At 46.6% G+C, this 11,577-nt stretch overlaps 1 protein-coding gene across 1 annotated transcript in view; it reads right to left on the bottom strand.

Moving 5' to 3' along the window:
- Positions 1-11,577, bottom strand: part of TP53BP2 (tumor protein p53 binding protein 2) — a 46,572-nt gene that overhangs the window by 29,616 nt on the left and 5,379 nt on the right. The window contains exons 3-6 of the mRNA XM_015562338.1: positions 9,401-9,514; positions 5,325-5,407; positions 2,002-2,103; positions 64-238 (exon numbers count right to left, since the gene is read on the bottom strand). Coding sequence (XP_015417824.1) covers positions 64-238; positions 2,002-2,103; positions 5,325-5,407; positions 9,401-9,514 — 474 coding nt within the window. The remainder of the gene's footprint in view (positions 1-63; positions 239-2,001; positions 2,104-5,324; positions 5,408-9,400; positions 9,515-11,577) is intronic.

The following is an 11,577-nucleotide window of genomic DNA, read 5'->3' as shown; positions in this document are numbered from 1 at the left end:
CTCCCTACCCCGACGTGTGCAACGTGCAGCCTTTGGAGCTGAGATACCTGACGGGCCACTCACCCAGCCTCCCGTTGCTCAGTCTCTTCTGCTCCACGTGGCCTTTGAGCGCTCTCACTTTCTTCAGCTTCGCTTCCTGGCTCTCGGCGATCTCCTTCAGCCTCCGGAGCTTCTCCTGCTCGGCAGCCTGCTGCTGCTGCCGCTGATCCTGCTGCTTCAGAAACTTCAAGCGCTGCTCCTAAAGGCGAACGCCACCAGCAGGCCGTGTCACTGTCAGCAGGGATCCCACCAACCCCCCAATAATCTCACCAGAACCCCGAGACACCGGGCCGAGGCGCACCAGCGCACTGCTCTGCCCTGTGCACGCCATCAGGCCAGCGGGGCCCACCCCCAGAATCCCTTGGGGGTAAGATCCAAAAAGCAGGATTCCTAATCCGAGTGGTTCTCCCAGCAAGCAGGGAGCCTCGAACCCATGTTCACGCACCACAGCTACCATGTAAGAGGGAGCTCCTGAAGGGGGGCCGTCTAGGGAAGCTGCTAAGTGATAAGCTGGGGAGTCAAATTCGGGTTCAGACCCGAACTCGTCACTCTTTAGCTATGAGACCGCGGCCACTCACATAAGCTCACCGCGTACACAAGTCTGTTTCTTCATCCGTGAGATGATCAGTAACTACCTCGCGGGGCCCCGTGAGGATCACATGAAACGTGAAATGTAACCCTTTGTACCTTACATCCTTAATACACTCGAGAAATACACTACCTACCCCGTGTAGGAAACTGCATTGTGCAGCTTTACATCTTATTTCTATAATATTCAATACTTCAAGGAAACTGATAGAGCTACACAATCTATAATGAAGGGTAAACGTCACAAAATGCCTAAAACATGTAAGTCACACAGAAATCGTTTCAAAGTAAGACGAGAGGTTTCTTCGGTTAACCTTCTTATTTAATTTATGTCTTTACTACTCAAGGAATGATACCCTCACAGCGTCACCTAGGAGCTTGTGAAACAAAATTTCAGACCCAACCCAGACCTACTGAATCAGAGCCTGTGTTTTTCGCAAGAGGCCCGGATGAGGCACGTGCGTATTGAAGTGTGAGGAGCATGAGCCGCATGACTCTGAGAAAGTGGGGTCCGCCTGGGGAGGAAGCCCAGGGGAATCCCGCGGAGGCTGGGTGTGGTGAGCGCTGCCTTCCAGAATCCTGGCCGTCACATGACTTGCTGTCAAGACGCCACTGCCGGCCCCGCTGCAGGGAACTTGGTCACTGAGGGGCGGGCCAGCTGCGGATCCCGGGAGTTTAGGCCGGGGGCGGGCAGACCACAGCCCCCGGCCAGTCCCGCCTGCAGTTTCCCTGGGACACAGCCACCCCTCGGCTGCCTATGGCTGCTTCTTGCTACAACTGCAGACCGAGACAGCGTGACCTGCGGAGGCTAACGTGGTTCCTCGAGAGCCCTTCCCAGCGTCGGCTGCCACCTGCTGCAGCCTGGAGGCCGGGCTGGCAGGAGAGCCAGCAGGGAGCCAGTGTGACAGTCATGGGCAGGCATCTGCTGGCTCCCTCGGTCAGACCAGGACTGGGATTGGCTTGTGGGTGGAGAACGACCCCAAAGGAAAGGCAAGCAGCCTGTTCTGGGCATGGGAGGGGCAGCGTTAGCATCCTTAGATGGGACATTCCTCTTTGAAGCCACGACTGAGGGCAAACTTAGCCCACAGCTCCCGCTGCCACGTTCAAGGTTCCCACCACCGCCCTCTCCCACAGACATCGACACAGCGTGTTATTTCATCAGAATCGGGCAGGAAGATCCCGAGCAATGGGATGATCAGGGGTCTCCACCAAAGGCTGGAGTGAGGAGGAGAAGGCGCCGCCCAGCAGGTGACCTGGGTTCAGAGCGCACGTCCTGTCTGTGAGGTGGCTGGCGTTACAGTGAGGGCGCACTGTCAACCGCCCGGCGCGCACACCGGCATGGCGGCCTGTCAGGCTCTTCACACAAGACGTTACCTTCGTCGCCAGCATCTGCTGCTGGGCCTCTATCTGCTGCTGCTGACGAGACGCCATTTCCTGGAGCTCAGCGAGGGTCAGATCCATCCTAGGACTATTAACCTAAGAGAGAAAACAACAAGCCAGGCACATGGGTGAGCGCAGAGACTGTGCACGGAGGTCTAGCTGTGCTATTGATAAGCCTCACCTGAGCCAATCAGGCACCTTTATCCAGCCATTTTCCTTCCATGATATTAAAGAGACCATTGATTTTCTACATTAACACCTCCCCCCGTTGACTTATTACTAAGTTAAGGTATAAAACATACTAACATACAGACCAACACTTTTATTTTAAATAAAATAAAATATTTTATTTTAAAACTATTTAAACTTAAATCGTTTCAGTAATCAGTAACATAAGTGGAACAATTTAGAAAAACCCTGTTCTGTAGTTAATTTATATCAGAAAGTAGTGTTTGATCATGTTAAACGTGGTGGTGGGGCATTGGCGGCAAACCTAAAATACAGTCATCAGGACCACCATCAAAAAATATGACACTGGCATTAAAAAATGTCAAGATACACTGGATCATCAGGAACAAAAGGCAAGATATCTACTCCCAAAACATCTACTCAACATGGCCCTAGAAGTTCTAGCCAGTGCAATAGAACAAGAAAGAGAAATAAACTGTATCCAGACTGGGGAGGAAGGAGTTAAGCTGTCATTAACTTATAGACATAATCAGCTATAAAGAAAATCATACGGAATCTGTAAGAAAACTATCAGAACAATAAGTTACTTAGCAAGATGGCAAGATAAAAAAATCAATATGCCAAAAATCAATCATCTTTCTATATATCAGGAAAACCAGAAATTGAAAATTTTTTTAACCACTTAACTGCCATGTCCAAAACAAAAACCAACCCACATGTCACAATATTTTGAACTTAATAAAAAAAAATCAATTTGCAGTGAGTATTATAAAAATAAGTCTATTATTCACAATTAGGGTGTTCTTGAATATTTTCAGCTGAAAATTCTCACGAAAAATGGTTTTAAAGTTGGTCAGGGCTGCCACTTAGGGAAAACATTTTTTTATAGACGTGCGTGGCGTGTGGGGAAGGTCCGGCGCTTATGGCGTGCAATGGGTTAAATCCTGGTTATAATGGCATACAAAATAGCAAGTACTTAGGAATAAATTTAACAGGAGATATGCAAGACCTATATACTGAAAACCTCAAAACACTGCTGAGAGAAAGAAGACCCCAACAAACAGGAGACAGAGCCTGGTGCTCATGAATGAAAAGCTCAACACTGTCAAGATGGCAATTCTTCCCACACTAACCTACAGAGTCAATGGACTCCCAACCAATATTCCCGCAGGCTTTTGGTATAAACTGACGAGAGAATTCTAAATTTCCATGTGAAAATACAAAAGATCTAGAATAGCCAAAACAGCCTTGACAAGGCTGCCTGACTTAAGGCTTACAATGTTTGGGTAACCAGACCAGTGTGGTACTGATGCCAAGATAAACAGACCAATGGAAGAAAAGAGCACAAAACAGACCCACACACGTGGGGCAATGGATTTTAGACAAAGGTGCAGGGGCAACTGAGTGGAGAAAGAATAGTCTTTTCAACAAATACAGATTGTACAACCGGATACCCATATGCCAAAAAGAAAACGTGAATTCTCACACCACATGGAAATGCTAATTCAAAATGGATTATAAACCTAAATATAAAACCTAAAACGACAAAACCAAAATTAAGAACAAGTCACAGACTGGAAAAAATATTTTCAAATCTTATTTCTAATCAAAGACTTGGGTGCAAAATATATAAAGAACTCTCCAATTCAATTAGAAAATAAATAACCCAATTTAAAAAATGAGCAAAAAAAGAAAAGAAAAAAATATGAGCAAAGAGTTGAACAAATACTTCACCAAAGAAGATACAAATGGCAAACACATGAAAATATAGCCAACACTATTAGCCATTACAGAAATACAAATTAAAACCCCAATGTAATACCAGCTCACACCTGTTAGCCAACATTAAAAAGACTGACCATGCCAGATGTTGGTGAGGATGTGAAAAATAAAGCAATAGCTTTGGAAAAGTTTGGCAGCTTCTTAAAAAGTTAACATGCACCAACCATTTCATCCAGTCATTCCACTCCAGTATTTACTCAAGAAAAATAAAAGCGCTTGTCCACACAAAGACTTGTACCAAATGCTCCCAGCAGCTTGACGTGGAACAGCCAAAACTGGAAACAACGCAAATGTCTACCAGCAGGTGAATGCATAAACCAGCTGTGGTACATCCAGGCACTGCAACCCCTCTCGGCAACGAAAGGAATTAACTACTGGTAGACACAACAGAAGGATGACTCTCAAATAATTATGCCGAGAGAACTCAGACAAAAAGAGTACATGCTGGAGAAGATTCTGGTAAACACATCTAACTTGTAGAGACAGAAAGTGGACCCACTGGTGGTTCCTTGAGGGTGAGGAGAGGACACAAGGGGACTTGGGGTGACGGGGATTTTCATGACCGTGGCTATGGTGACAGTTTCAGAGGTGTGTGCAGTATGTCAGACATTCTCAAATGTGTATCTGAAATGTGTAGTTTACTGCATGTTGATTATACATCAATAAAGCTGTTGGTGACAGTTTCAGAGGTGTGTGCAGTATGTCACACATGTTGATTATAAATCAATAAAGCTGTCTTTTTACAAAAAATACCCAGTGAAGGGAAAAGATACATATTGTCAAGAAGCACCCAAATCCTGTTAACGCTTAAGACCCTCCTTGTCCTCCATGTCAGCCGTTCGCAGCCAGACCTGGGAAAAGATGGAGCAGGAGCAAATGCCACTTCAGATGACCTGGACCCTAACATGAGGTCACTGCAGGTGGGAGAAGGCCGTCTAGCCAATCCCCACAGCATCAGGAATCCTGTGCTCCATAAAGAAGACGTGTGAGGGCACCCCAAAGATGCTGCTGACATTCATATGCAAGAGCAAAGGCGCTGGTAAATAACTTCCCATTTTTCTAGAAACATGACAGCAACAAACACAATCACCCCCAAACAAATACTTCCTCACACATGTGCTCTACATGTTTTGTTCTGAACTGTATATTCAGCGTCTAGCTTCTTTCAATAGTCAGCATGGAGAGAGCATGAAAATTAACTGTTTCTATGAGATCAATATAAAATAACCTTTGAAAAGGGGCCATTCTTAATAACCCACTGAATAACCAAGTAACGACGAGTGAGCTTTAAAGGTTTAAAGGCAGCAGTGCTGCGGGACTGCTTAGCAGGAGGGACAGGTACTCACCCCGTTCTCCTTCCTCCGATGGTCCCCAGGAACTTTCACGCCATTTCTCTTCAAAGCTGGGTCCTGAGGCCGTGGTCCACTCACTGAGCACAAAATCCAAAACTAAGCATTAAATCAGGGTTGCAGATACTCCAAGTGCCAGTCCGTTTCTTAGTTCTGTGACCGCTGCCCTTTGATATTTTAAGTTGAAAGGAAACCAAACACAATCTTTTCTAATAGCGACGGCACTGAGGTCTCGAATTCAGCCTGTTTTGGGAAGCCGATCTCGGAACAGTGAACAGTGAACTTTACTAAACGCCCCTTGCTAACTCTTCCCTAGGAAAGCTGCATGATTCAGACCAGAAGAGGGGGAAATGTTACAAAATAAATGTACTTCTCATTATGGGTGAATCACACCATTCGCTCAGAGTAGCTCCCCCTAGTTCTCCATTTAGCTCCTCAGGAGTGAAATCAGAAACAGTTTCATTGAAAGAATTAAGTGAGCATTAAATCAATCCGTCCTGTGCTCACTGAGGCTGTTTTGTAACATACATGGGAAGGAAGCAATTGAAAATACAAGTGGTATTTTGAATATTTGGCTTATTTGAGGGCATTCTGTGGTAATTCTTAAGTACTATGGAGTACTTCTCATTTATTTAAGTAAAAATCTTGCATTTTCTTAGTTTGGGAAAGTACTAACTGGAAAACACTGTATTCTGTTTTGGCTAAAACAAATGTTTTTAAGCCAAAATATATGGGTCTCTCAGCATCACTTTATGCATCATAAGGGAAAATAGACTTAATTTAAACAGATACATCGTAAGAAACAGATAATATCAACAAAGAGAATTTTTTAAATAAGTGAAATTAAGCTAATATGGTATTTTGAATATTTGGCTTATTTGAGGGCATTTTGTGGTAATTCTTAAGTACTATGAAGTACTTCCCATTTATTTAAGTAAAAACCTTGCATTTTCTTGGTTTCTTGTCCACGGACAGAGGCTGTTTTGTAACATACATGGAAGGAAGCAATTGAAAATACAAGTGGTATTTTGAATATTTGGCTTATTTGAGGGCATTCTGTGGTAATTCTTAAGTACTATGGAGTACTTCTCATTTATTTAAGTAAAAATCTTGCATTTTCTTAGTTTGGGAAAGTACTAACTGGAAAACACTGTATTCTGTTTTGGCTAAAACAAATGTTTTTAAGCCAAAATATATGGGTCTCTCAGCATCACTTTTAATGCATCATAAGGGAAAAGACTTAATTTAAACAGATACATCGTAAGAAACAGATAATATCAACAAAGAGAATTTTTTAAATAAGTGAAATTAAGCTAATATTTATACTTCTAGAAATTAGAAAGATTATTAAATTATCAAGAAATTTTAGAGTAAAATTTCGTTTGAAACAAATGTCTACTGAATCTGCCTAAAGCTTACCACAAATTCCCATGCCAGTAATACGATATCCTCAGACCCCAGGGTCACATCATCCCTAGCCCTAATGTGCTAGCTTTATTTATTTACTTATTTGTAACATATTTTTATTGATTTCATAGAGGAAGGAAGGGGGAGAGATAGAAATATCAATGATGAGAGAGAACCACTGATTGGCTGCCTCCTGCACGCCCCCCACTGGGGAACGAGCCTGCAACTCGGGCATGTGGCCTTGACTGGAATCGAACCCGGGACCCTTCAGTCCGCAGGCTGACACTCTATCCACTGAGCCAAATGGGCTTGGACTGTGTTAGCTTTATTTTTAAAACACTTTTCAATTCTCTGAGAAAATAGCTCCAGGAACCGGCCACACTATTTCTGCAAGAAAAATAAACCTCCCGTTTAGGAATGACTGCTGTCTTCGCTGCCTCACAGGCAGCCCCCACCAGTCCCTTCCTGGCCGTGCAGTTCCACAGTTAAGAGTGCGAGGCAGAGAGCTTTAAAAATAGTTCCGTCCATTCTGGGTCCCAGGTCCGGTGAAACTGGAAGAAGACCATGGTGACAGCCTCCTAATCCATAACCTCACTAAGAAGGACACGGATAAGCAGCCCTGCTCTACCCCAAGTCAGACACCATGTGGCACTGGAGTTTGTGACAACGTGAAACAGCTCCTACCCCTTCTGATCCTACTCTCATGTTACAGACACACCGACACTGCACATCACACTATCGCAAGGCCGTTTAATAATTCAGCCAGGACGACACGGGCAGACATTTGAACTGGCAGGTGAGTGGGTAAAGTCCAACTCCTTTCTTACAAGAGGGTGTGTGCAGCAATGTAAACAAAGAACAAAATAAAAACGAGATGCAGGTGCCAGTTTAAAGCTACAGAAGAAGAACGCTTAGGGAGAAAATACGTGCTCATTTAAATTAGAGCCACGTGCACCAGTCACACTGCCAGGCATGCCAGCCGGCCTGGCAGAGGTGACTCGAGCCCCACTCCTGGCTCGCCTCTGGGTGTGTGGCCTCTGACAAGTCACTGAACCCCAAAGTATCAGCCTTCTCAACCGCAGAGTGGAAGAGGCCAGACAAGTCAATTTTGAGCTCCTCCACGGTCTACACTTGATAACTTCTCATTGTTGGGTACCTTACGGATATCTGCATTAAAGCGATAAAATCGAGACTGCATGACATCCAGTGACGAACATGTTACCTACATTCTTACTCCCAAGAATTATGTACGGAAGTCACTAACCCTCAGCTTCCCATTGTGAAATGCCAAGTCTTAGAAAGACCTAGTGCTCCGCCCCCACGGGGCCTTCCCACGGAAAACAGAGCTGCCCACGGGCCTGCCTTGAGCTGCTCACCCTCCCACAGCCTCCGAGACCTGCCCGGAGGGCGGGGACGCGTCCAGCCTGCCGTCTCTCCACCGTCATGACCGCCTCCTGCCCTCTCCTCACCATCACCTACACACCCTGGTCACAGCCCGCATCACGAGGCGAGCATCTGACTCCCGTGTTCTCCCCACGGGGCCTGCCTGCCTCCTGCATGACCGTCCCCTCCACAAGCCAGGCTCTCGGCCCTGGGCTTCCTCATCCCCACCCCAACCCAGGCTCCTTTCATGACCAACCTGGACCCTCGCCACCTAGAGGAGCTCCACCCCGGATGTCACCTCCCAGCGCTCTGCTTGTGACCACACGTTCCTCACTCACCCTGCCCGACCTGAGACCTGTCACCTCTAAACCCTGGTCGCCCTTCCCGTCCTCACTTCCTCCCCACCCCGCTTAGATGTCATCTTGCCAGTATGCTCTTCGTCCCTGTCCCTGTCCCTGACCGTCCACCGAATTGGTCTGGCATCGCCCCAGGCTGGGGTCAATTCAACCTTTTCCCTTATGACCCCCAGGCTGGAGAACGTCACGGGTGGCCTCGTGGCCTCCATGGAGCCCGTCAACCTGCTCCCCTGGGGCTCTCTCCTATTCTTCACGTCCATCCTCACCTTCAGAGGCCTGCCTTCTCCGCCTGAGAAAGCGTGTTCCGGTGACAAGTTCCCCGACTTGCTCACAGGCGCACACATTTACTCGCACTGCGCTGTTCCTTCTTGTCCTGTCACCATGGAAGAGGCTCCCTCCTCTGCCCACGAGACTCTCTGCCAGGGCTGAGGACGCCCCCTCAGCACCCCCTTTCACATACTGCAACCGCCTCCCCTCCCGCATTGAAAACTACCATAAAGCGTCTCCCGTCTGCGCCCTGGCTGGTGTGGCTCAGTTGGGTGGACGCCATCCCATGCACCGAAAGGTTGCTAATTCCATTCCCGGTCAGGGCACATGCCCAGGTTCCAGGCTCAATCCCCAGTAAGGGGCGTGCAGGGGCAGCAAATCGAGGTTTCACTCTTGCATCGATGTTTCTCTCTCTCTTTCCCCTCCTCTCTCTCTGAAAATCAATTCAAAAATCTTAAAAAACAAAAAACTTCTCTTCTTCAAACCAAACAGAACAAGCAAGACCATCCCCGTGTCTCCTCCCCGACAGGCAGATCTTAGAAGCGTGGCCTCTCCCCACGGTTCGCACTCACCTCTCGCTCTCCCCTCAAACTGCCCGGTTCCACCCCAACGCATAAAAACACAGCCCGAACCCTGGGCCTGCTCACAGGATCTACCCACCGAAGTCCCTGCCAGGGGGGCGCTCGTGCCGCAGGAAGAAACGCACTTCGCTCCTCTGACTCCCAAACCTCTGCAGGACGTCGAACATCCGCTCGTTATCGGCGACGGGGCGTTCTAGGAGAAAGACAAACATAGCATGTCATCCGTTCTTCATGCACAGTATACACTGGGGATGTAGGAAATACACGGCATCTTAGATCATCTGTTTCCATTAAAGGCCCCTTAGAAAACGCAGTATCACGGAATTCACACACACACACACTATTCCAAAGGAAATAAAATCCCCCGATTCCAGAAGCGAAGAGAGAACTCAAAGGCAGTGAGGCAACTCCCATCCCTGCTGGGTCGGACCATCTGAAAGGCCATGAACTTTCCCGTAGGTGTGGGAGCCGAGGCCCTGCAAGCCTGTGATAACAAGAGCAGGCCTGGGCCTGCACGTGCTGAAATGCACATCACAGGTTCTCAAGGCCCCTGCACCCCCCGCGTCCCCCCCCATCTCCTGGTCTTGGCCCTCGGCCTCCATGACTGTGAACGTGCCACTCTGCACACGGATACGTCCCAGCCCCCTCTCCTCCTGCAGAAGGAGCAGGTCCACCCATCACTGCGGTTACCACGCCGCGTTCTAAGCATCTGCTGAATCTGCTTCTGCGTGAAGGCAGGAAACTTATGTCTCCCTCCCAATAGGTCCCAGGCCCAACGGGAATCTAAGAAATGCTCTCTACACAACAACTGACAGGGCAGCAAGGAACTGGAGGTGGCAAATCAAAGCTGCTCGTTTTAAAAAGGCTGTCAGCCAAAGAAAATAAGAAGCTTGAGAAGCTAACGAAATCAAAGTAATATACTTACTATTTGTTAAATAGGACACTTTGGACAATTTATACCAAGGGGGGTGGCGGGTAAAACATCATAGCTATTACTGAGAGCTAATACTAAGTGCACCGAGGCCTATGCTAAGCCCCCAGCACGTATTATCTCCTGGAATCTCACTCAATCCTATGAGATAGGCTCAATTATCATCCCGATTCTGTAGATAAAACACAGAGATTAAGGACCCAGGGTTCACTCATAACGCTGGTAAATGACAGAGACAGAATCTCAATACCCAAGACTTCGTTCTTAATCACACCTTACAAACAACCCTCAAATCAATTATGAGTTCACTGCAACCAATCCAAATCCCAACAGAATGCTTCACGGAGCCTTTCAAGGTAATTCTAAAATATATCTGAGAAAGGGACTATACAAGCATAGCTCAGATATTTTTTTTAAAAAGCAGAATGAAAAAAGCACTTGCCTTACAGGTACCCAACAAATGGGAAAACTATAGTAATTAAAACTGGTTCTGTCCCGCCCTGGCCAGAGTGGCTCAGTTGGTTGGGCATCGTCCTCTGTGTCAAAAGGTTGCTGGTTCAATTCCCAGTCAGGGCACATGCTCGGGTTGAGGACTCCATTGCTGGGAGGGGGCGTGCAGGAGGCAGACAATCCATGTTTCACTCTCACATCAATGTTTCTCTCTCACTCTCTCCATATCCCTTCCTCTGTCTCTAAAAATCAATTTTAAAAAATCTTTATAAGACAAACAAAAGCTGGTCCTGTCCTAAATAAGAAAAAAAATGAAAGGAACAGGCTAAAGTGTACAGAAACATCCCTTCATAGGAGACACGACATAGGACAGGGAGTGATGTTGTGACAGTAGGGAATAAACTGTTCAGTGAGGCACTTAAGAAGATTCACTATCCATCTGGGGAAAAAGTTAAATCCCTAATTCACACTAGGCACAAAAATTCATGAGGCGAGGGAGGGGTGGGGGAGAGGAAGGAAGGAAAAGATCTTAAAACTTCTGGCATGAAATAACAGAAAAATATGTTTATGGTCTTGGAGTAAGGAAAGAATTTTCCCATAAAGGGGATAACTTGGCCTGAGGTCTACAATAGAATATTTTTTTCGGTTCGTCTTTGTTTTTAATGCCTACAAAGCAAGAGGGACAAGGCAAACGCCAAAGGAAACCTACGGAGAAACCATTTTTAAAAATGGTAACCCAAACGGCTAATAAATACTCAAATGGGCAGAATCAGCTTAGCAAAGATTAATATGTTATTCTCGCAACTGGTGATGAGGATGCTTTTAGAAAAAGCTGGTAGGACTGTGAACTTATGTAGCCTGTGTTGAGGGAAATC

This window comes from Myotis davidii, unplaced genomic scaffold (assembly GCF_000327345.1).
Source record: "Myotis davidii unplaced genomic scaffold, ASM32734v1 scaffold174, whole genome shotgun sequence".
Taxonomy (NCBI): Eukaryota; Metazoa; Chordata; class Mammalia; order Chiroptera; family Vespertilionidae; genus Myotis; species Myotis davidii.
The sequence above is the reverse complement of the archived record's forward strand: the minus strand, read 5'-3'. Positions and strand labels throughout refer to the sequence as shown.